This window comes from Dendropsophus ebraccatus, chromosome 5 (assembly GCF_027789765.1).
Source record: "Dendropsophus ebraccatus isolate aDenEbr1 chromosome 5, aDenEbr1.pat, whole genome shotgun sequence".
Lineage (NCBI taxonomy): Eukaryota > Metazoa > Chordata > Amphibia > Anura > Hylidae > Dendropsophus > Dendropsophus ebraccatus.
The window spans coordinates 124,986,352-125,010,947 of record NC_091458.1 but is presented as its reverse complement, the minus strand read 5'-3'; the positions used below and the strand labels follow the sequence as shown (position 1 = coordinate 125,010,947).

The 24,596-nt window shown below is 41.9% G+C and overlaps 1 protein-coding gene across 2 annotated transcripts in view; it reads left to right on the top strand.

The window, feature by feature from the left end:
- Positions 1 to 24,204, top strand: part of LOC138792984 (merlin-like) — a 57,921-nt gene extending 33,717 nt beyond the window's left edge. For both annotated transcript variants that reach the window (XM_069971181.1, XM_069971182.1), the window contains exons 8-19: positions 1,014 to 1,089; positions 1,926 to 2,063; positions 4,042 to 4,116; positions 5,716 to 5,829; positions 5,937 to 6,059; positions 6,408 to 6,625; positions 9,521 to 9,623; positions 12,286 to 12,401; positions 16,245 to 16,395; positions 17,231 to 17,410; positions 21,651 to 21,715; positions 23,795 to 24,204. In XM_069971181.1, coding sequence (XP_069827282.1) covers positions 1,014 to 1,089; positions 1,926 to 2,063; positions 4,042 to 4,116; positions 5,716 to 5,829; positions 5,937 to 6,059; positions 6,408 to 6,625; positions 9,521 to 9,623; positions 12,286 to 12,401; positions 16,245 to 16,395; positions 17,231 to 17,410; positions 21,651 to 21,686 — 1,330 coding nt within the window. In that variant the 3' untranslated portion in view covers positions 21,687 to 21,715; positions 23,795 to 24,204. The remainder of the gene's footprint in view (positions 1 to 1,013; positions 1,090 to 1,925; positions 2,064 to 4,041; positions 4,117 to 5,715; positions 5,830 to 5,936; positions 6,060 to 6,407; positions 6,626 to 9,520; positions 9,624 to 12,285; positions 12,402 to 16,244; positions 16,396 to 17,230; positions 17,411 to 21,650; positions 21,716 to 23,794) is intronic.
- The last annotated feature ends 392 nt before the right edge of the window (positions 24,205 to 24,596 follow it).

Below are 24,596 nucleotides of genomic sequence, written 5' to 3'. Positions count from 1 at the left end.
CAGAAATCTACTGGACCTGTCATATCTGTAATAAAATAATCATGATATTTGTGTAAACAAAGTTTAATATTAAATGGATCATATACAATAATTGGAATTAAACCAACATAATTAACAACTGGGAAATTGCTGTTCTCCAGTCTCAAGATGCTAACCACTGGCAATAGATATAGATATAGGATGGTCTACTGATAATTTTATACTATTGATGATTGCTGCCAAGATAATGGGAAAAATGAATTGCATAGTTGACATTTTTTCTTGTCTTACCCCCAAGGTCAGTAGTACAAGATCTTTAAAGGGGTTATCCAGTGCTACAAAAACATGGCCACTTTCTTTCAGAGACAACACGCAGTTTGCAAATAAGCTCCATTCACTTCAATGGAACTGAGCAGCAAAACCCCACCCAAGCTGGAGACAAGAGTGGGACTGTCTCTGGAGGAAAGTGGCCATGTTTTTGTAGCACTGGATAACTCCTTTAAGGAAATTGTTATTTACACATACACTGTCAAAAGAGAACAAAAAATGGCCATAAATAGAAAGCTTTGTTGTTTTTTTTTTTTTTTAACCTAATGTGTTCTATTTAAGTCTATAAAAAAAAGCATCCATCAGTGCACACATTGTATAAAAAATAAATAAAACTGTCGTAATTCCAACATATTGGCTGTTTCAATCAGCTGATCACGGGCTACCAGGAATCAGACCTCCACCAATCAGATGTTGATGGCCTATCCTGAAAAATCACTGAAAACTCCTTTAATGCACATGGCTGGCCTGGCACACACTATCAATGTTACATGACATGACATGATATCACTGTCATCTACTAAAATATTGAATAAAATGACAGTAGTCACAAGAATAATTAAACTGCTTATGAGATGTTTTGCTGAAAACGATGCAATGTTCCATACTAAGATTGAGTGTGTTTGGTGGTCTTTATCAATGTGGCCCCTCAATGTCACCGCCAGTTATATGATGAATTTTTCTGTGTGTTCTCTATGATCTTTTAGAGATGAAGCTGAAATGAATTACCTAAAAATTGCACAGGATCTGGACATGTACGGCATGAACTACTTTCCAGTTTCAGTGAGTTTGCCTTTTCTTGTCATTTTAGTAATTTAGCAAACTGTGTACATTACCAGATGTACGGATACGTAACAGGGATTGACAACTCCTTTGTGTATTATCTTGTCAGAATGCAGAGTTGCCAAAATGGAACAGCTCCCTGATCTGCTGGACACAGGCTGAATGTAAATAGCTGTCATTGTATGGCAGACAGCAGATACATCTGCTGTTTGCAAGGGTTGGTGGCTGTTATATTAAAGGGATTGTCTGTAAGCAGTTTAAAGGGGTTATCCAGTGTTAGAAAAACATGGCCACTTTCTTCCAGTGACAGCACCACTCTTGTCTCCAGTTCAGGTGTGGTTTGGAAATAAGCTCCATCCACTTCAATGGAACTGCGTCGCCAAACTCCACCCAAATTGGAGACAAGAGTGGTGCTGTCTCTAAAAGAAAGTGGCCATGTTGCTGAGCTGCCTTTTTAACAAGCTTTAAGGCTGTGGAAATGCATAGACAGATGGAAGACCAAAGCTGTATATATAATTTCCCCACTCCCCTTCCCACCAACAGAGCACAGTCTGGCCCCCAGAGGGTTAACTTAATCCCATAAGGGCCAGACTGTCAACCGAGCGGGGGGCACCTAGTCAAATACTTAAATCTTCCATTGATTTAATTAGGCCTCATTACTCAAATCGAGCACTCGCATATTGAAAAATACTCGTTTCAAGTAATGAGCATTCGAGTATTTTGGTGCTCGCTCATCTCTACAAATGAAGCTTTTCTTTTTACTACTTTTTAATACATCAACTGATATAAGATCGTCATTGTACATATCAATATTGCTTTTTTTTTTTCGTCTCCAGCAAACTAAGAATGATTCTGATGTCCTGCTTGGAGTAGATGCAAAAGGAATCCATATTTACAGTAGAAATAACAAGATATCACCCTTAAAGTCATTGAAATGGGGCGACATCAGAAATATTTCTTATAATTCCAAGAAGGTGAGTAACCATATGTTACAATGCAAATAAAGGCAATGCTACCTCTGAGCAACAACAATATCAGACTAACAAAATGTTCTTAAGAGCCTAGATGGCCACTTTTTTCCCCTGATGGATTAAAATTGTATCAGCCTCGAACAAATATTATGAAACCCTGACTTACTGTTCATCAACCGTGGAATTACAGTTAACAAATGGATATTTTGTGTCTGCCTTTTTTTATATAGTAACAGAGTGGCAGCCAAAAGACTTATGGGGGAATGTCTAACATCGAAAATGAATTTCAATCAGCAGGCATGAAGTTATAGACCCAGAGACGCTGAGATTAACCCCCTCCTGCGCTGCACAGTAAATTAACATTGCTGCAGCCTATGCCCGCTGTTGCAGTGACGTTAATTTATGATGCAGGATGACAGATGGAGAATTCAGTCAGACAGATAGTTCAGACAGAGAATTCTCCCTCTACAGAGGGAGAATTCTCTGTCTGATAACCATCAGAGCCCCAATGGTAGCCATGGATACCGTAAGCCTCAGGCTTTTGGGCATTCTGGTTACCAAGGTTGGCAGGGAAGGAGGTAAGGCTGGCGCACGGCTGCAAACTCTGCCCCCTCCCCTCTCTCCTCTGCCGCTGTTACAGGATTGTAACAGTGGCAGGGGACAGAGCTATGGACATCAGCTTATGGGATCAATATCATCCCATAAGCTGAAGTCCCAATACGACCTGGGCATTGAGGCACAGGGTGGTTAAGTGGGCTGTCCTACTCATGCACACTTATACCCAAATAGCTATTAACCCCTTCAAGACAGAGCCCTTTGATACACAAAAGTCCAGGTCAGATTAATGCAATGTTCCTCCCCACCTTCTAAGAGCCATAGCGCTTTTATTTTTCCACCTAGAGGACTGGATCGGACAATTCCACATGCTACGATATGTAATATGTTTATTTATTTATTTTTTATATTTTTATTTTTATAATGGGAAAGGGGTCTTTTAAACTTTTATTGGGAGGGGGTTTATAAGGGTTTTTTAAATACTTAAAAAAAAAAATTTATTACAATTTTTTTTACACTTTTATTCACTGTAAAATATGCAATCATTAGATTGCATATACTGATCTATGCTATGCCATAGCATAGAATAGATCAGTGTTATCGGCGAGAGCAGACTCTATACACAGATCGCCGAACCGACAGGATGGAGCTAAGGAGCTTATCCCCGCCCGTCGGTACATAAGAACGGGACCCCTGCAGCATGGCAGATGCTTGATCTGTCACTGAGCACTTTAAACGCTGTGATCGCTCTAGATCATGGCGTTTAAGGGGTTAATGAGAGTCAGCTGCGGGATTGCAGCTGACTCTCAATACCTCCGGCCCCGGACACTGATGTCAGCGGGATCGCTCTCTCAGCAGCGGTCCCGCTCACATCAGAAGCCCCGTCGATGCAGGAAGGTATATATACATTGCTACTGCAAGGGGTATGTGCAGTAGGAACATATATACAGATTACAGACGGGAAGGGGTTAATTACTAAGCAGGACCACCCACTTCAATGAGCCCAAAATGAGCAGGGATTCATATGGATCAATGGAACTGTTCCTTCCCTTTAATTCTCCCTGAGGATCATGGTTCTGTACCTGCTCCTGAACAGAATGCAGGTTATTTTATAATAGTTTGTAGCGTGTAGACTATGATTAAGATCATCTGTTCGAAACGCGTCAGTCTTTGTGTCTGAAGTGATTTTATGTGAAGGGTAAATAAAGAAATTAGAATGAAAGTGCTGCAATCCTTTAACAATTTGTAGTCTGTGTTCCATTTGTAGAATACAGACTTCTCCAAACAGAAATTATCCTGGCAGTATTGCTACTCATTCAGATTGATTTAAAAGGTTTATACGGTGTAATAAAACCAGTACAACTAAACATATGGATGAAAAGCTATTGTAGAGCTGTGGAAATATTGCTACTTTTTCTATTTTCAGCTGAAGTTTACACCCGTGGATAAAAAAGATGAAACATTTAAATTCTATTCTAAAGAACAAAATGTGAATAAACTGGTAAGTCAATGTGAAATACAAGTCAGAAAGTAATCAAAGTACTAAATCACAGTACTATTAGTTAAAAAGGCACCTGTCGCTGAAATCTACCTTTTTTCTTTGCATAAATCATGTTGTAATGCAGCAACATTAAGTGCCCTATTACACAGAGCCGATACATACATTAGGCCGATTCGGACAATTATCGCTCTGTGTAATAAAGAGAATTGATAAATTAGCTGAGCGGCCTGTAAATTCAAACAATGCCAGAAGCGGGCTGAAGCTAGCAGGACTTCAGGGAGTGTGGAGAGGTATGTAGGAGTTTTAATTTTTTCTTAATACAGTCACCAGCTGGCAGTCGCGTATTGCCATTACACTTAGCGATGAGCGCTCAAAGATTTTTACAAGGGCTGCCCGGACATGGCTAACAATGCTTGTGCAGTCATTGCTGCCCGATTTTCTGGCAGTGTATGGGCGAAACAAAGAGGTTGGACAGTGATTTTTCCATCACTCCCGACCCCTATCACCACCTGTTGGTGGACAGTTGGGAGTACCCCATACACCTTAGATTCACAGCTAAACCTGCCTTTAGCAGCAGGTACGGACGACTATAGTTTAAGATGTTTGAAGACCTTAAGGGGAATTATTCTATGTCATGCACCTTTTTACAGTGCTGCAGCAAAGCCCTGGGTGTTCCATGCCAGATGAGGGGTGTCCTATGCTGGAAGGAGTATGTGCACTGTAAATGGCAGTTTAACCCTTTGCATTAATGCATGAATCATTAGTGGTGAGACTGTGGGGTGCTGATGACTATGACTGACGAGGGCCTAAGGGAGGCCCCTATGTCTGCAGTGTACTCCTGATGGGGCCTAATAGGGCACCTCCAAGTTTTAATTATGATTGCAGTGCAAAAAAGTGTGATTTATTTTTCCATCTATAACGGGCCACAATGGTGTTCCTTACCACTATGCTGGGAACTACAGTCAACCTTATTTATATGAGGGTGGATTGGAACTAAAATAGTGAAGGGGCTGCAGTGTTATGCCAGCACAGGATCTTTTTCTAATATATATATATATATATATATATATATATATATATATATATATATATATAATATGTGTTTTATTTATTATTTTTGAGGCTGGAATGAAATATGTGTATATTTTTAAGTTAGCTTCAATATGGCACTTAATGCTACTATATAAAGGATTGTCTGTCTTCATGCCATGGTAAACATATATTTTTTAAAAGCCTTTAGAATTGAATGTGACTTGTATACCCACTTGGTCCCCCATGCTTCAGAGGCTCTATGAGGGTCTTTATGCAGGGGGGGCCCCTGTTGTGACGACACCCCCTCCCTTCTGTGACGTGGCTCCATTGATTCTAATTAAGGGAAGATCATTACACTGGGGTGTGGCGACCTGCCCCCAGTGCTCCGGGGTGGGCTTGTGTCCCCCAAAAAGACAGTGCAATGCGCGGGAATCGAGCGGTGGTTAAAAAAAAAAAAAGAACCGCGTCACCAGTATCCCCACAATGGTGCAGATACATTAACATATAATAATCAAAGCAATGTACTTGGTGCAACATTCACTTTAACCTTTTATTATAATTTTGTAGATTTTGCATCTCTGCATTGAAAACCATAATTTATTCCTAACAAAGAGGAAAGTGGACTCAGTTGAGATGCAGCAAATAAAAATGCAAGCCAAAGAAGAAAAAGCCAGGAAAAAGGTGATAACATTGAGCATTCCATCTACCTGTCAATCTTGTTAAATATCAATTTATAGTCATAGAAAAATCATATTATCATTAGAAACTAACAGACCCTTGTGTATTAGAAAGAACATCAGAGACTGGTGATGGAGAAACAGCTAAGAGAAGAAGCAGAAAGAGCTAAAGAAGACCTTGAGAGAAGACTGTTCCAGGTAGAAGAGGAGGCAAGGCAAGCCAACGAGGCTTTGGTTAGTATGCACATTACTGCTAGGGCTACATAGCGAAGGGGGGGGGGGGGGGGGGGGGTTGGGGGAGGTCACCCAACCAAAAATTGTGCTCTGTCCCACTTCAGTGATTGTGCTTCATTTTTGTATCTGTATTTGCAAGTCAAGCTGCGAGTGGGTCAACAACACAGGTGAAATTTGTTGCAGTTTTTCAGAAGTAGATGGTCCTCAGTTCTTGGACCCTAGAGTAGTTGCTATACCTGTTACCCTAGTATACTCATGTCATCCTACTACATCGTGGATTAGTTTGTTATGCTACTATGTTATAAGTATTATGTAATGTTAGTATATTTGTTTTTTTATGTTCCATAGCTTCGGTCTAATGAAGCAGCAGAGTTACTAGCAGAAAAGGTACAGATTGCAGAGGATGAAGCAAAGCTACTAGCTCAGGATGCCGTGGAAGCCAGACAAGAACTACAGCGCCTGGAGTTAGCTGTGCTCAAGAGTAAGGATGAGATGCGGATGATGGAGAAAAAGATGAGAGAATCTGATATGATCACCATGAAACTACTTCAGGAATCTGACAGAAGGTCTGTCTTAGAGCAATAAGTCTGCTTTAAATAGGACTTGTGGTCAGTATAAAAACATTGTGTTTTATACCATTTTGTAACCCCCCCCCTTTCTTCCTAAAATATGTGAATTTTATTGTTTTATTGACTGTTTTCATTTTCACAGAATAAAGTATTCAGATTAGCAGTAACTGTATTTCAAAAAGGGTGTGAGAATGCAAGCTTCAGGGTGTGTGTATATGTGGCGGGAGGGTGTGAACTCAGGAACGGAGGGAGAGCAAGAAAGAAGAAAGACATCTTGAGGTAACAAGCCAGAAACTAGGAACTTCTTTGCACTTTACAATAACCTAGGAACCGAGGCCACTTAGATGGGCCTCTAAGTGGCCTGTTGCAACAGAGAAAGAACATTGGCATCTACTGATTCTGTAAGGCGCTGGGAGTTAGCCTGTGCCCACCCCCACCCCCCCAAAAGAAAAAAAATGTTAAATTTATATAGATCCGAAAGATGTCTGTCACATTATAGGGGTTGGCCACTTATTATTCAGTGGACAGTATTAGTGAGTGTACTCACTGCACTGACAGCAGTTCCCTGTGTACTTTATAGAGCTAAAATCAGACTCCCCTCCTCCAGACTGTGCTGTTCTGCTCTGCGGTGATTCTGTCCATAAGATGACCGACATGGAGGAGCATGTGACCATGCCCCTCCCCCCAGTGTCCTCCATAGGCATATTCAGACTCAGTGAACACTGAAGGGTGGGGCATGGTCACATGCTTCTCCATGTTTAGCCATCTTATGAACTAATCCTGCCCCAGCTCCCTGCACCTCCCTATGCCGGCAGCCTTCGGCACTGCTTGTATGGCAGCTACCAGCTCCCACTGCTCCCTGCTACTTTTGTCTGCTCTCCCCCCAGCTCCCTGCGCCCTTATCCAGGTTGCCAGCACCCATGCCCTGCTACTTCCCGCTACTTCTGCCTGCTGTCCCTGCTGCAGGGATCATCTCCCGACACGCTTCTCTAGCTGGCAGAGGTTGCAGGGAGCAGCAGGACATGGAAGCTGGCAACCTGGGGAAGGGCGCAGGGAGCTGGGGGAGGCCAGCTTCGGTGATCCCCGCTAAGGAGAGAGAAGGCAGAAGTAGCGGGAGCCAGTGGCTGCCAAACTAGCGGTAAGCAGGGCCCCCGGTACTGGGGCAAGGGTGCTGGCAGCCTGGGGAAAAGTACAGGGAGCTGGGGACGCTGGCGGAGGAGAGCAGGCAGAAGTAGCAGAGAGCAGACGGACTAGCAGTGCTGAGGGCCGCCAGCACGGAGAGCTGGAGGGAGCAGGGGGAGGATGGAGGGGGTGATTCCTTTAGCGGACAGGCAGACTTCAGCAGTGGCGGGACGGACTGGAGCAGCAGGTGTTGTCAGTTTATGTGACGTGACATCACCAACTTTACAGAGACCTAAACACGCCATGCTGTAGTAAGTGCAGGGAAAATGCACTTTTGTTTGGTAATAACATATCTTAATTTTGCCTGGAATCCTCCTCCAAGGGGTTAGGCATAATATAGCAGGGAAGACTTATCAATAACTCCAAAGGGTACATTAGTCAGCCAAAAATGGTGCAAACTGTCATAAAACATTGTGCATACATAATACATCTCTCTAGGCACTTCTCCTTGGGTCACTTTTCCTCTAGGCCACTTCTGAATAGGCAAACAAATGCAAAATTTTTCACATGTTTTTAGTGCATACAAATTTTCAAAATATACATTTGCTATAGAATTCTGAAGCTTTTTTTCTAAGCATATCACCCCAGTGCATTTATCAAGACATTTACTTTAAAACACCCAAAGGTCAATCAAATGCCAAAAGTTCAGGTTCGGATCGACTCAAGCATGCTCGAGGTTCGCTCATCTCTAATTATAAGAGAATCCAAAGAAAGAAGGAAAGAAAACATATGTCACATCATGGAACCGGCACAACAAACTTCTACCAATTCTCAATTATCTGGTGATCTTGAAGTTTTTCTGGTTTTTAACTATTTTATGTGATTGCACCATATTTCTTTTAGGCAATTATCTTGTTATTGCACTGTGTTTTAGACAGAGGGATTAGCGCAATAGTACTTGGTCCTGGGACCTGGCATACCGCAACAGTCCTGGTATGAATTGGTTTTAATGGATTTAAAATTTTGGGATGGACAAATGAGTATATTTATGTTGTCTAAGATCATAAGGCAGGATGTATCATAAAAACTTTATTTGATAAATAGACCTGATCTTGGATTATGAATGGACTATGTTCGAAGTTGAGAACCACCTGATGGAGAGGTTATATAGTTAATATATACAGTATATACAGCAAAGAAGCTTCCATGTGCAAAGTGGTGGACATACTCTAGTGTCTATGTCATTGATTAGTGCCATTGATTAGTGCCAAGGCTTTTTTTTTTTTTTTTGTGGCAGTATATTTATATTATGTTTGATATGCCGTTTTCGTATTGTGACATACACTTTCTTTCTTTGGATTCTTTCTATTAATGTTCCCCCTATGCACATTATTTGGGAGAAAGCTGTTAATCAATGGTGGGAAGAAAAGGATGGAGTTGGGGAGAAGGGGGTGGAGGGTTTAACACATGAATACACCAGCGATCACCAATATTAAAACATATTCACACATGAATGACACACTGCTGAGATTTGCGTCTGTCGCGGCTTTATGCTGCTCTCAGATAAGATAGCGTAAACGGGCTGGCAGATTTAATTTCATCATTTATTTTTATAGACTGTTTTTTGTAATGATTTACATATGATTATTTCACTTTCCTGTAGTAGAACTGAAATATATGAGTTCTAATAGCCTTGTGTATTCAAGTGAACCACTTATATTCTGTTTCTATTAATAACATAATTTTTTTTTACTTTTGCTTTATTGACAGAGCAAAGGAGGCTGAGCTGCTAGAGCAGGACTTACAAAAAGCCAGAGAAGCTGAACGGATGGCAAAGAAGAGACTTCTAGAACTTGGCACTATTTGTCAGCCTGTGAGTAGACACGGTGAAGTGCAGCTGGGTATGAACAGAAAAAGCCGCAGAGTACCAGTAGTAGGGGTAGATGAAGACATTTTTAAACTATGACAAAATAATTAAAATATGCGAGTGGCAGATATGATTCTATGGGGTCGCTACCATACCTAGTGTTGGTAAGGATCTGCTTACCTGGATCTGCGTTCAGGGTCTGTTGTCTTCTTAGCATTTTGCAAACCAATTTACAAAAACCAAAAACCAGAACCCTTAACCAGACCAGACCCAAGAACTTATGCTTGAACCAGACGTGCCAAATTTAATTCCCACCGAACCAGGCCCCAGAACAGCATATTTATACAAATCAAAAGTTTTTTATGTTAGAAACAGAAGAAAAAAATTACATAGCTGAATATCCCATAGCTAAATATCCCAGAACACGGCCTCCATCGTCGAACATGGCATCATATTGGATCAAAGGCAAGTTTTCTCAATGTGAAGGGGGGCTTGTAGCATATCAAAGACCAGAATTGTCTCAGGAATCGATTTTTACAATCAGATTTGTTATTCAAAAGTTATCAACACAGAAAGAACTCCCATAGAATCCCCATAGAAAACCTCTCCTTCTCAGGACCGTTCCTGTCTAGGCCAGAAATGTCAGCATAGAGCACTGTTGTCAGACTGGAAATAAAACAACATTTCTTGCAGGACATACAGCAGCTAATAAGTATGGGAAGACTTGAGATTTTTTAATAGAAGTAAATTACTTATCTTTATAACTTTCTGACACCAGTTGATTTGAATTTTTTTTTCCCGCTGGATAACCCCTTTAATGCAGATTTCAGCAGTGTAGATAGCTTTTACTCACTACCACGGCATTACCATGCCCTGATCTCCGTCATGGTCTGGGTCCTTGAGGCCTAGCCACATGGAGCAGGGTGTGTCCTCTCTCTTCCTTGCTTTGTGCAGTATAGATTCGGGCACTAGTGGGGGCGCGTGCGCACCCTTCCCAGGTTTGAAGGCACAGTGCATTAATCATCTCTACCTCATCCTGTGGCTGTGAAATTATATAAGGAGGCAGGAAGCTTCCTGCACATTATCCCTGACTGAGTGTCCTGTAATTTGTCACCTGTATATACCCTGCCTGGTGTTCCTGGACCCACTGTCCTGGTTCCCGTTCTTGTCCTGGTGTCCCAGTTGCGTTCCTATTCCTGCTATCTGATCCTCCCAGTTATTTATTGTCCTGAGTGTGAACCTGACCCAACCCGTGTTCATACCAGCTACTTGTTCCTGCATCAAGTGACCTGCATTGTGTGACCTGCACCAGTGTTTTCGTCTCCAGCATCCGTCACCTGCATGTGGTTTGGTCAGTGTCTACGTATTTGCCTGTACTGTCTGTTTGGCAACTCAAGTGGTTACCACTCTTGCCATCTTGTCTGCCTGGACCAATTATCAAGTGTTCCATTTATCTTGAGAGGTAGGGACCTGTCATATCCTCTGAGAAAGTCTATCTCCACCATGAGTAGTATCTTGTAAAGAATGGAGGATACGCTTAGACAACGTCTTTAGGGACAGACTGGCATGTGACACAGTGTGCTCATGTCTGCTGATCCTGATAGTGGCGATCAATTTTTGAGACAATTCTGGTTAGTATGCTACGTGACCACCTTCCCATTGCCAATTTGCCCAATATGGTGGCTCAAGATGACGGACATGTTCTGGACATAGTCTAAAAGATAGGCCCTCTCACCCATTATTTGTTGGAGTATCTAGAAATTTCAGTTCCATTTTGTAGTTCTGCTCCTGATAGAGGACCCACTGTAAAACACACTTCCCTTCTCTAATGCCTCCATAATATCAAGGCTCTGGGGTTTGAACAACTGGTTCCCCCCCCCCCCCCCCCACCACCACACTTGACAAGATTTTAATCTAAGTCTGCTAGTTGAGGACCACTGCCCTATTTTAACATGCCAAATTAACATTACACAACTGAACATCTCTGTTAATTATAGGGGAACCTTGCAGGTCCCCATTGCCACACACGCTGGCCCCAGTAACTGACAGATGATAACAGCAAACACTGAAAAGACAACTTTGATCATTGCTTGTACCGTTAGCTCGCTGCATCCTCTTCCCTCCCAGACCAGCTCGACTGCGATCCTGAGTACAGGCAGAATTCATGGCATCACAGTCTGCATAGAATAGTGATTGTCAGGTATTACGGCCAGGGTGTAGGGCTCTAGGGATCTGATATTTTCCCTTTAAGGGCCCTATTCCACCGGACGATTATCGTACAGATTATCGTTAAATCGTTCGAATCTAAACGATAATCATTCGGTTAAAATGCAGTTAACGATTAACGACCGAACGAGAAATCGTTCATCGCTTTATAAGACCTGGACCAATTTTTATTGTTGCTCGTTCCCAAAACGTTCGCATTGAATAAGACGTCGTTCGGTCGTTCGCAGTAGATACGAACGCAATAGCGAAGAAATAGCGAAGAGAAAACGATCGCAAATACGATCATAAGTAATGATTATCGTTCCATGGAAATGAGTGAACGTTTTCAGGTCTTTCGCAATAGCGGTCGTTTGAGATCGTTAACGATTATGCGAACAATAATTGTCCGGTGGAATAGGGCCCTAAGTCTCACTGTAAATGTAATTATTTCTTTTTATTTTAGTTGCCCCAAAAAGGTCTTCCACAGGATGTTTCAGAAAATGGTTATGACAATAAGATTCTCCGACAAGATGTTGATACTGAATACAAAAGGTTATCGTTGGAAATAGAAAGGGAGAGGTATGTTGTATAGGCCAGGTTCAGACTATGTAACTGTGCGGCTGTATTTGCGGCTGTAATTGTGCAGCGGTATTTTTGGTGGTTCATGCGTACGCTGGAAAGTATAGGATATGTGGCTGCACAGTGCACACTATGTATGAATCTACGGCCCGATCGTAAACGGACCCGTAAAAAATGAACAAGACCATTGTTTGCGGCTGGACATGCGGCCAAGGATTGACAGGCGGTCCGTAAGGAGTACTTCAAAAATAGCCGGCAATGATGCCGAATGCCGATGCCTCTAATAGTTAATATATTAAATTAATAAAACACATTCTCTTTGTAATAAAGTCCCTTTCGTTGGTCAATAATTTAATTCTAACGAATCCATCATTTTGCAATTAAATATACTGTTAAAATAAATAGATATATAAATAAATGTATATTTATATATATATTTATTTTTTGACAGTATATTTAATTGCACAATAATGGATTCGTTAGAATTAAATTATTGACCAACGAAACTGAATTTATTTCAACGAAATTGTGTTTTATTAATTAAATATTAATTAGTACAGGAAGCTCCATAAGCCGTTAATTCATATGCCGGCAATAAAGCTTTCTGTACTAATCATCACTTTACTTTAATGAAAACATCAAATGTTTCTTCTAATTATGTTATCACAATAGCATTATTAGAAGAAACATTTAGAATTATATGTGCGCTCAGCTGATTGGCTGATCGGCTCAGAGCACATATAATTTGCGGGTCCCCAGCACAGTGACTTCATTGTGCTGCGGACCAGCGAAGAGACAACATCGGGGTGAGTATAGAGCTCTCCCCACCCCCTCCCCAGCACTGCACCCCTCCCAGTAAGGAAGGGGGGGTCAGTTAACCCCTTCCTTGCTGGGATGGGTGCAGTCTGACATCAGTCTGGCCCCCAAGGGGTTAAGGGGGATGCAATACATCCTACCTTAACCCCTTGGGGGCCAGACTGTAAGTAGCGATCTGTAAAGATGCTGCATACTGTAAGGAGCACAACACCGCTCACAATGATGGGTGTTGTGCTCCTGTTTGTGTGTTTTTTGTGTGTTTCTCCCTTTTTGTTTTTCAGATATCGGTATCCTGGGGATTACGTCGGATTCCGTGGACTACGTCGATGACCAGCGTTTTTTTTTATGTTTTTTTTTTTAATAAAATGGTCAATGAGGGGTGTGGGGGTGTTTTTATTTGAATAAAAAATTTTTTTAACTTGTGTCTTGTCTTTATTTCTTTACTTTATAGACTTAGTAGTGGAAGCCGTCTAATAGACGGAATCCATTACTAAGTTGGGGCCTAGTGTTAGCCGGTATAAAATGGCTAACACTAACCCCCTATTATTACCCCAGTACCCAATGCCACCAGGGGTACTGGGAAGAGCCGGGTGCCAGTGGTCCCGGAGCGTCAAAATTGGCACTCCTGGACCGGGTGGCAGCAGGCTGGTAAGATTTAGGCTGGGGAGGGCCTAAAACAATGGCTCTTCCCACCCTGGTGTTACCAGGCTGCTGTCGTTTGGTTTTTAACCCGGCTGGTTATAAAAATAGGGGGGACCCAATGCGTTTTTTTTAAATTATTTATTTATTTTAAAAAAAAACGCATAGGGTCCCCCTATTTTTATAACCAGCCGGGTTAAAAACCAAACGACAGCAGCCTGGTAACACCAGGGTGGGAAGAGCCATTGTTTTAGGCCCCCCCCAGCCTAAATCTTACCAGCCTGCTGCCGCCCGGTCCAGGAGCGCCAATTTTGACGCTCGGGACCACTGGCACCCGGCTCTTCCCAGTACCCCTGGTGGCATTGGGTACTGGGGTAATAATAGGGGGTTAGTGTTAGCCATTTTATACCGGCTAACACTAGGCCCCAACTTAGTAATGGATTCCGTCTATTAGACGGCTTCCACTACTAAGTCTATAAAGTAAAGAAATAAAGACAAGACACAAGTTAAAAAATTTTTTTATTCAAATAAAAACACCCCCACACCCCTCATTGACCATTTTATTAAAAAAAAAAACATTAAAAAAACGCTGGTCATCGACGTAGTCCACGGAATCCGACGTAATCCCTAGGATACCGATATCTGAAAAACAAAAAGGGAGAAACACACAAAAAACACACAAACAGGAGCACAACACCCATCATTGTGAGCGGTGTTGTGCTCCTTACAGTATGCAGCATCTTTACAGATCGCTACTTACAGTCTGGCCCCCAAGGGGTTAAGGGAGGATGTATTGCATCCCCCTTAACCCCTTGGGGGCCAGACTGATGTCAGACTGCACCCATCCCAGCAAGGAAGGGGTTAAGTGACCCCCCCTTCCTTGCTGGGAGGGGTGCAGTGCTGGGGAGGGGGTGGGGAGAGCTGTATACTCACCCCGATGTTGCCTCTTCGCTGGTCCGCAGCACAATGAAGTCACTGTGCTGCGGACCGGCTCATTATATGTGCGCTGAGCCGATCAGCCAATCAGCTGAGCGCACATATAATTCTAAATGTTTCTTCTAATAATGCTATTGTCATAACATAATTAGAAGAAACATTTGATGTTTTCATTAAAGTAAAGTGATGATTAGTACAGAATGCTCTATTGCCGGCAATATGAACTAACGGCTTATGGAGCTTCCTGTACTAATTAATATTTAATTAATAAAACACAATTTCGTTGAAATAATTTCAGTTTCGTTGGTCAATAATTTAATTCTAACGAATCCATCATTGTGCAATTAAATATACTGTCAAAAAATAAATATATATATATAAATATACATTTATTTATATATCTATTTATTTTAACAGTATATTTAATTGCAAAATGATGGATTAGTTTAAATTTAATTATTGAACAACGAAAGGCACTTTATTACAACGAAAATGTGTTTTATTATTTTAATATATTAACCATGAGAGACATCGGCTATAGTGCAGAGGATCGCAAACCCCGGTAATAGCAATTCATGTAAACTGTGTTCCCTGCTTTCCCAGATGCATCCAGAGGTGTTTGCATCACTTTCTTAAGATTTTATTTGTTATTTTTAGTTGAACCAGATTTCAAAGTAAATGACCGTATGTTTTGAGCCGCATGTCTATTTTTTCCCAGGGCCGGAGTTTCATCCGCACATTTACAGCCGCATAAAAAATACAGCTGCACAGTTACATAGTGTGAACCTAGCCTTAAAGTGTAAATACAATAGGCTCTGCTCATGGTGGACATATAGTCTATAGCCAACCTTAATGTTTATTGAATCGTGTATGTGGCGTTCCTGGCGAGCGTCTCCAGGCACTGAACACTGTGACAAATGATATGATAAATTGCTATGGCATGACAAACATAGGACAGGAAGAAAGAGGTCCCCCCCATCTGCAATTAAAGGGGTTATCCAGTAGTACCCCTTTAATCCCCTCTGCCCTCCCCATGTCTTCAATTAACCCCAATGCCACCACAGACCCCCCTTGTATACGTCTACAGGTCAGCTTTAGAAATCCACTTGATTCCTTCCCTGGCAAGCCTTGTGAATCAGTGGGCAAGCTGTAGGAAATCACTGCCTTTCATTGTGGGCCAAAGATAATGAGACCAGAGTCTGAAGTGGCTGCTCTACAGGGCATGAGCATTTTTTGATGTTGAGGCCTGGCATGTGTCGTTTTTTTCCCATTATATGATGCCATTGTACACTGTATTGTTAATGTTTAATTTTTGTTGTTTTTCATATTATAAATATGCACTTCTACCTCCATGGTAGGCTTGTTAGTTGTCACTTTTTGCACTTAAACATGTAGATGGACAACATGTATCCTCCTCACAGAAAAGAAACATACATATTGATGTTTTTGCAGAATGGACTACCTTGAAAAGAGTAAACGACTTGAAAATCAGCTAAATGAGCTTAAATTAGAAATTCAGGCCTTGAAACAGGAGGACCGGTTTATGAATACTCACTGCCTTTGGAATAGCAATCTAAGATCAAAATATAATTTGCATGGAAGTGTAAGTCTGCCTTTACTCTTTACAGGGCCAGAAATATACACAATTATTCAGACTTAAAGCAGAAGTCTGGCGAAAATTTTTATTAAAGTATTGTATTGCCCCCCCAAAAGTTATACAAATCACCAATATACACTTATTACGGGAAATGCACATAAAGTGATTTTTTTTCCCTTGCACTTATGACTGCATCAAGGCCTCACTTTCTGGATAACATGGTGATGTCACGACCCAATTCCCAGAGCTGTGCGGGCTGTGGCTGCTGGAGAGGATTATGGCAGAGAGACATTGAGGGACACAGGGCACTGGACTGACACTGAGAATTCCCCTGCTATCATCCTCTCCAGCAGCCACAGCCCGCACAGCTCTGCGAGTCGGGTCGTGACATCACCATTTTATCCAGGAAGTGAAGCCTTGATGCAGTAGTAAGTGCAGGGAAAAAAAAACCATTATAAGCATTTCCCCTAATAAGTTTATATTGGTGATTTGTGTAACTTTTTTTTTTGGGGGGGGGGGGGCAATACAATACTTTCTTAAAAAAAAAATTCGCTGGACTTCTCCTTTAGGGTATAAACACACACACCGTATACGCAGCGTATTTACTGCTGCGATACGCAGCAAATACGCACTAAATACGCAGCAGATTAGATCTAAATAACTGAACACAGCATCAAATCTGCACCATCAAATCTGCTGCAGACCTGCTGCATATTTGCTGCGTATACGGTGTGTGTGTTTGTACTCCTAAATTGATTAAGCATTGATAGCCTGTTCTAATGATAGGCCATCAATGTTTTTGATCTCCTGCACATTGTTAATGGCATTTTTTTCCCCCAAGGATACCTTCCTGACGCGAACATACCAGAGAGAACCAACAAGTCCTTACTATCTTTCTCCAGTTAGCACTATTCGCAGTTGTTCAGATACAGACCGGGTTCCTTATTGTGCTCCTGTACGGATGGTACACACATTACCCAGCAGCATACATGGAAGGGAAAACCAACAAAATGCTAGGAAGGTAAAGACCACCATCCCTTTATGTTATCATCAACTGGAAAACTAAATCAACCATACTTCACTATATACTAACATTTTAAATGGGCATAAAACAAAAACTCTTTATACAGTATAAAAGCACAGTAAAGTATGTTAGCTGGAAATGCACTTTGTAGTGATGAGTAGTTCATAAATTATTACTTCAAAATGAACTAATCTTCAAAGTGAACTAAATAATCTAGTTCACTTTTCAGGCAAAGATTAGTTCATCATGAACTTAAAGAGTCACTGTCGTATTTTTTTTTTTTTTGCAGAAATCAATAGTCCAGGCGATTTTAAGAAACTTTGTAATTGGGTTTATTAGCCAAATCTGCCATTATCTGCATGTAAAAAGCCTTTTCCCAGGTCCCCCCCTCCTTCCTCTTTTTCATCCACTCCAAAAAATCTGAAAATTGTGACTTGTTGCAGGAGACGTACCCTGTCTGCTCTAGGGAGAGGGGAGGGGGGAGGAGGAAGGAGGGAGTTAGCCGACAGCAGAAAGCAGATAACAGAGGCACGGAGCTGGGTGACAGCTGTAATCCGAGCTCAGACAGGTCACTGGTGACTGTCACAGGAGATATCCTGTGAGAGATTTGTAGATTAACTCTTTGTTGTCCTGTTTTGGTCTTTTCTTTAGCTCTCTCCATAGGAGAACAATGAAGACAGGGGGAGAGCTTCAAACTGCTTTTTCATGATAAAAATGCATTTTTCGGATAATAAACCCAATTACAAAGTTTCTTAAAATCGCCTGGACTATTGATTTCTGCAAAAAAAATATTTCACGACAGTGACACTGTGAGTCCAGCCCAGCATCTCCAGCTCTATCACTGTTACAATGCCATTTGCAGTAATAAAACACAGAACATCCTAGAAAATACAAAACTTATAAAGAAAATAAAAACTATTAAAGTGCACTACCTATGCACAGCCCATGTGTGAGAGTGTCTGTGAGTGTGTGTGTGTGAGAGAGAGAGTCTGAGTGTGAGAGAGTGTATTCATCCAGATCACCTGTTGGGATAAAGTAATCTTGTTAGCCCAGAGCTCCAGTCTTGTTGCCAGCTCTGGCTCCTATATCCTCACTTTATGTTAATTGCTGTTATACTGCTTTTCAGCTCTCTCATACATTCACCATAGTCAGTGCCTCTTACACCTCAGATGTCACTGCTGAGCTCAGTCATATACATGTGATCGAACTATTACTATTACTATATACATGTAACTCTCCTGATTCCTTCTGGTATTCAGTTCATTAGCTCACTGAATGAACTAGGATCTCCCGATTTCTTCTGGTACTTAAGGCCCTATTCCACGAAACGATTATCGTTCGTTTTCGGACGATATCGACCGCTACGGACGATAATCGTTCCGTGGAATAGAGTGCAACGATCAGCCGACATCGTTCATGTCGGCTGATAGTTGCAGTCGCTTGTTTTTCAACATGTTGAAAAACAAGCGACTGATATAGCAGCGATCTGCTGACGTCGCTCCGTTGAATAGGAGCGTCGGCAGCAGATGCTGCTATATCCTATGGGCTGCCCGGACGATCTAGCGATCCCCCGGGCAGCCCCCCCGCAGCTCCCCGCCGCCCCCTCCCGCACTCACCCGCTCGCTGCAGCCACGTTGAATAGCGGCGGCAGCGAGCGGCGAACGAGGAGCAAACGAGCGCTGACAGCGCTCGTTTGCTCCTCTGACGACCAGTGGAATAGGGGCATAAGGGGCAAGACTTTCCTGATTCCGTCTGCTGGCATTTAGCTAAATAGCTCATCTAGTTTAGTAGCTTACTGATCAGCTGCCTCATACATTCACTATGGGTCAGTACCTGCAACTACTATAACTCAGCCATATATGTGTGAGTGAACCAGACTCTCCTGGCACATTTAGCTTAAGGCCCTATTCCACGGAACGATTATCGTTCGTTTTTGGACGATATCAACTGCTACGGACGATAATCGTTCCGTGGAATAGAGTGCAACGATCAGCCGACATCGTTCATGTCGGCTGATCGTTGCAGTCGCTTGTTTTTCAACGACCCGTGGAATACGGGCTTTAGTAGTTCACAGGTCATATGATGATGCGTCACTAATGAGGCTAATCAGGGGACAGAGCGGTCAACTGCAGTACAGGAGCCTAGATTGTACTTCTCTTTATGCCACTAGGTATCTTGATCTTATTACATCTGTTTTCAATGTTTTTTTTCTGGCATTTTGCATCCTATAGAGCAGTGATTTTCAACCTTTTTTGAGCCGCAGCACACTTTTTCTACTTAAAAAATCCCGGGGCACACCACCAACCAAAATGGCACAAAATGACACTAAAACAGTACATATTATACATATAGTTAATAATATAGATTCTAAATGTATTTATACTCACTCAGTGTGAAACCTGGGCCTATTTTCTTCTCCCCCTGTTCTTCTCTCCTGTGCTTCTCTCCACCATACTTCTCCCCCCTGCTTCTCTCCTGTGCTTCTCCCCCTGCTTCTCTCCACTATACTTCTCTCCCCCCTGCTTCTCTCCCCTGTTTCTCCACCATCCCCAGGTTTCTCTCCCCTATTGTTTTCTCCTGTTTCACAGGGGCACCATAGTTTGGGGAACTTTGCCCGCGGCACACCCGACCATGTGTCGCGGCACACTAGTGTGCCACGGCACACTGGTTGAAAATCACTGCTATAGAGGATCTTGGAAAACATATCATAGCCAGAGCAGGGAATTATTCAGAAAAACTATCACTGAGCTAAAAACTGGCAAAAATAAAATACCATAACATCTCATATTACTCTGTTGACTCCCAGCTAATTTATGGGTAAAGTTTTGGACAAAAACGCAATAAAGTTTTAAAAGCAGAAAAAACAAAGTACTCACATTTTGGGTCATTTGTATATTAAACAGCACATGAAATGATAATTTTGCAGAGTTCCGTATAACACTGAGCTCATTGTATAAGTAATTTCGTTAACAAAAATAATAACTAATGAAATGTGATTATTGTACCTCAGTAGTATCCTATTCAAGCAGCTGGCACTAAAGGGTACTATTACATGGAACGATAATTGGCCGAATTGGCCCGATTCGGCCGATTATCGCTCCGTGTAATAAATGCAACGATCAGCCGATGACAACGATCATCGGCTGATCGTTGATATAGGTTAGACCCTATTTTTGTCAGGCGCCGACCGCGCACCGCTACGTGTAATAGCGGTGCGTGGCCGGCGACTAACGATATACATTACCCATCCACGTTCTAGGGCTGCTGCTGCCGTCCCCTTCTCCCGGGGTCCCGCGCGCTCTCTAGCTTCACAGCGGCCTGTCAGCTGGTAGGCCGCTCAGCCAATCACAGGCCGCGGCGGTCTCGGCCTGTGATTGGCTGAGCGGCCTACCAGCTGACAGGCCGCTGTGAAGCTAGAGCGCGCACGGGACCCCGGGAGAAGCGGACGGCAGGAGCAGCCCTGGAACGTGGATGGGTAATGTATGCCAGTTTAGCAAGGGCTGCAAGGACATCGGTAACGATGTCCTTGCAGCTCTTGTCAAACGATTATCGGGCCGTGTAATAGGCCCAGTAAACGAGCAACGATCTAGCAAATCGCTGCTCGTTTACAGGTATTATCGGGCACTGCTCGGCCCGTGTAATACCACCCAAAGTCTCAGAGTGTAATGCTGCGTTTACACGTAACGATTATCGTGCGAATTTGCGCGATAACGGTCAAATTCAAACGATAATCGTACGTGTAAACGCAGCGAACGTTCGAACGACGCACGATAAATCGTACATTTTGATCTTTCATCAGGTCATCAAATCGTCGTTCATCGTACGCAAAAAAATCGCAAATCGTTCCGTGTGAACAGTCGTTCGCCGATTTAACCAATGGCTTAAACGATCGCAAAACGATCGCAGTGCGAATATTCGTACGATATATCGTACCATCTAAACGCTGATCGTTATAATAAAAAAAAAACGTAAATCCGACATCGCTAATCGTACGATCGGGCCAATAATCGTTACGTGTAAACGCAGCATTATAGAGATCTGTTTTTCATGACTTCTTATCAGTATCCCAGAGCCAGAGAAATGATATCAACTAAAAAACTAATGAGACGATCTTCTGAACTACTCTTTTAAATGATCTAATCCCCAAACTAACTATATTTCCCGTCACTAGCACTTTAAACAGGTAAACTAATAAATATTCAATGTATAAAATTATTTGTTGCTTTTTTTTTTATAGGTAGAGAAATGTGAATTAGACATCATATACATTTGATTTCTAACATAAGGAACAGTTCTGAACCAGTAAGTATTTCCCTAGTTTTTTTTTTTTTTTTTTTGAGAAAAGTAAAATGTAATAAACTTTTAGTTGGCCATAAACTGCAGCTACTGTTAAAGGGGTCTTCTAATGGCACACATCTTTTTATATATTTGACTGAAGGTACTGTAAGTTTAAACAAGAAGCCATATTTACCTCGATCCCTGCAGATACTGTCCCAACAGCTCCCAGTGCCTGCTGCTCTTTGGTTCCTGACACGTGGTCCCTGCTAGAACTACCCACTCAGCCTTCCACTAACTGCAGTAGTGACACCTCTTTAACCAGTAGCATAGTGGGCAGATCCTGCAGAGACAACATCACATCAGATCAATGTACATATTGTGCATATGATCACCACTAGAGGGCTCTTGCTGCATGCTGATTTATTATCAAGAGCTGTATAAAGGCCACTGAGACAGAAAAAATGTGTGCTAAAGCAGGCCTGTTATTTCTGTAAACTGTCTCTTGTTGATTTTAACAGGACATTCTAGTAGTTAGATGATTCATTTTTAGAGATGAGCGAACCTCGAGCATGCTTGAGTTCATCTGAACCCGAACTTTCGGCATTTGATAGCGGTGGCTGCTGAAGTTGGATAAAGCCCTGAGGCTACGTGGAAAACATGGATATAGTCATTGGCTGTATCCATGTTTTCCAGACAACCTTAGAGCTTTATCCAAGTTCAGCAGCCACCGCTAATCAAATGTCGAACGTTCGGGTTCGCTCATCTCTATTAATATTCAAATGCGAAGAATAGTTATTTTTGCATGCATTTTTTGCATCCATGCATAGGGTCAAAATAGCTTATTAAGAACCAGCATGGATATCACATGTGGATTTCTTGTTGAGCTAGTATCTTATTTTTCAGTATGTTAGTGTGGAGTGTGAACATGCCCTAAGGGCCCTATTACACAAAGGGCGATTTGGCAGATTATAGCTCTGTGTAATAACGACAACAATAAGCTGATGAAAAATATAATTGGCTGATGTCGTCTAAGCTAGCTTAAAGCGACTCTGTACCCACAATCTGACCCCTCCAAACCACTTGTACCTTTGGATAGCTGCTTTTAATCCAAGATCTGTCCTGCGGTCAGTTTGGCAGGTGATGCAGTCATTGTCCTAAAAAACAACTTTTAAATTTACAGCCCCGTGCCCTACAACCGTGGCTTATAATATCTGTGCCCTAACTTTGCACCACCCCTCGGTCCCTCCTCCCCACCCTCTTCATCATTAGGAATGCCACTGCCAACTTTTTTTCCATGCTGAACATTTACACAGGTGTCTTAACGATCCAGCCCATGTGCCGGGCTGACACAGCTGAGGAATAGGAGGCAATCTGCCTGCAGCATTCCTAATGAGGAGGGCGGGGAGGAGGGACATGCATACACAATCTAGGCCACTCCCGTAGGACACGAGGCTGCCAGTTTAAATTTTTTTTTTTAGGACAATAACTGCATCACCTGCCAAACGGACTGCTGGAAAGATCTTGGATTAAAAGCAGCTACCTGAAGGTACAAGTGGTCTGGGAGGGGTGTCATATTGTGGGTACAGAGTTGCTTTAAAAAATCATCGGCCCACGGCTGCACATCGATACGTGTAGAAGTGATACCTGGACGATGGCTAAGGAATGTTAAAAGAAAATAATAAACTGTATTCTTACCTGTCCATGCTCCCCAGTGTCCTTAAAGCTTCTGCCTGCTACCCCCAGCCGCTCCCACTTCTGAAGTGACAGTGCTCGGGCAGTTACTAGCTGAGACATATTATATATATATTAAAAAAAAAAAAAAGCAATGTACCTCTAGGTATATTCGCTTTTATAAGTCTCGGTACATATGAAGCAAACAGCTTGTTATAGATTGGCTACATTGTATAGAAGTACATCCATGCCCACACATTGAGTCAGTGATGCTGGTATGGACCTGACTATGTACCTTGTATCACAGATTGTACTTGATCATTGTCGTTTAAATGGGGAGAAAAGGATCTTTCATTTTTTAAGAATGTGATGATAATTTAGACTAAAGCCAACCAATAACACTCAATGTTTAAAATGTTTCTTTCATTTCAGGGGAAAAAAATTCTAAAAAAAAGTTGGAACTCTGCTAGGACTAAGAAGTTCTTTTCAGTTATTCATTGCTAATTCCAAGCGAAAGGTCCACATCCTGACTGTAGATCTGTCCTTTTATAATGTATATACTGTAAATAATGTTAATATACATCTTTGTCTTGATGCCATTCTCTGCTATTCTTGTGGATCAGGCCCCAAATAAATAGGACAGCGAATGAATAAATACGGACAGAAAAAGCAACTGCACAATATTCATCTAAACACAGAGAAAACATGAATATCTTAAAAGGCCGCACATACTGTATAGACTCCAGGTGACCTTTGCCTGGTTCTTGTTTGATCAGCTGGTGTTAATTAGTAATTTTTCATCTAATCTTTGCAAAAACCTAATAAATGGACTTGTAAAGTAATTATCTTGTTTTTTTTTCATTGTATACATTATGTGCAACCCCTTTAATGTCAACCATTATAGTTCCACTTAATGTTCACCTTTAAAATCTGCCATGATTTATGTCTTCTAGCAGGTATAAATCATGACACGTCAGGTGCAGAAGGAGGCCATACTCCTGCACGCTTTGCTGCATCCCCCTGCCCACTTAACAGGTGAGCAAAACGCGTACTTGGGGAAAAAGGTTTTCATCTTTTTTTTTTCAACCATCCTAAGACTAAAGAGCTGCCTTCAAATGATAGCTTTGTTTTATAGCATAATAAAAAAATTATGAATCTAAATTGCAAGCTTTATATCACATATTTATATCCAATATTTGAAAGTTATAATGACAGGGACACTTTGAGGGCAAAC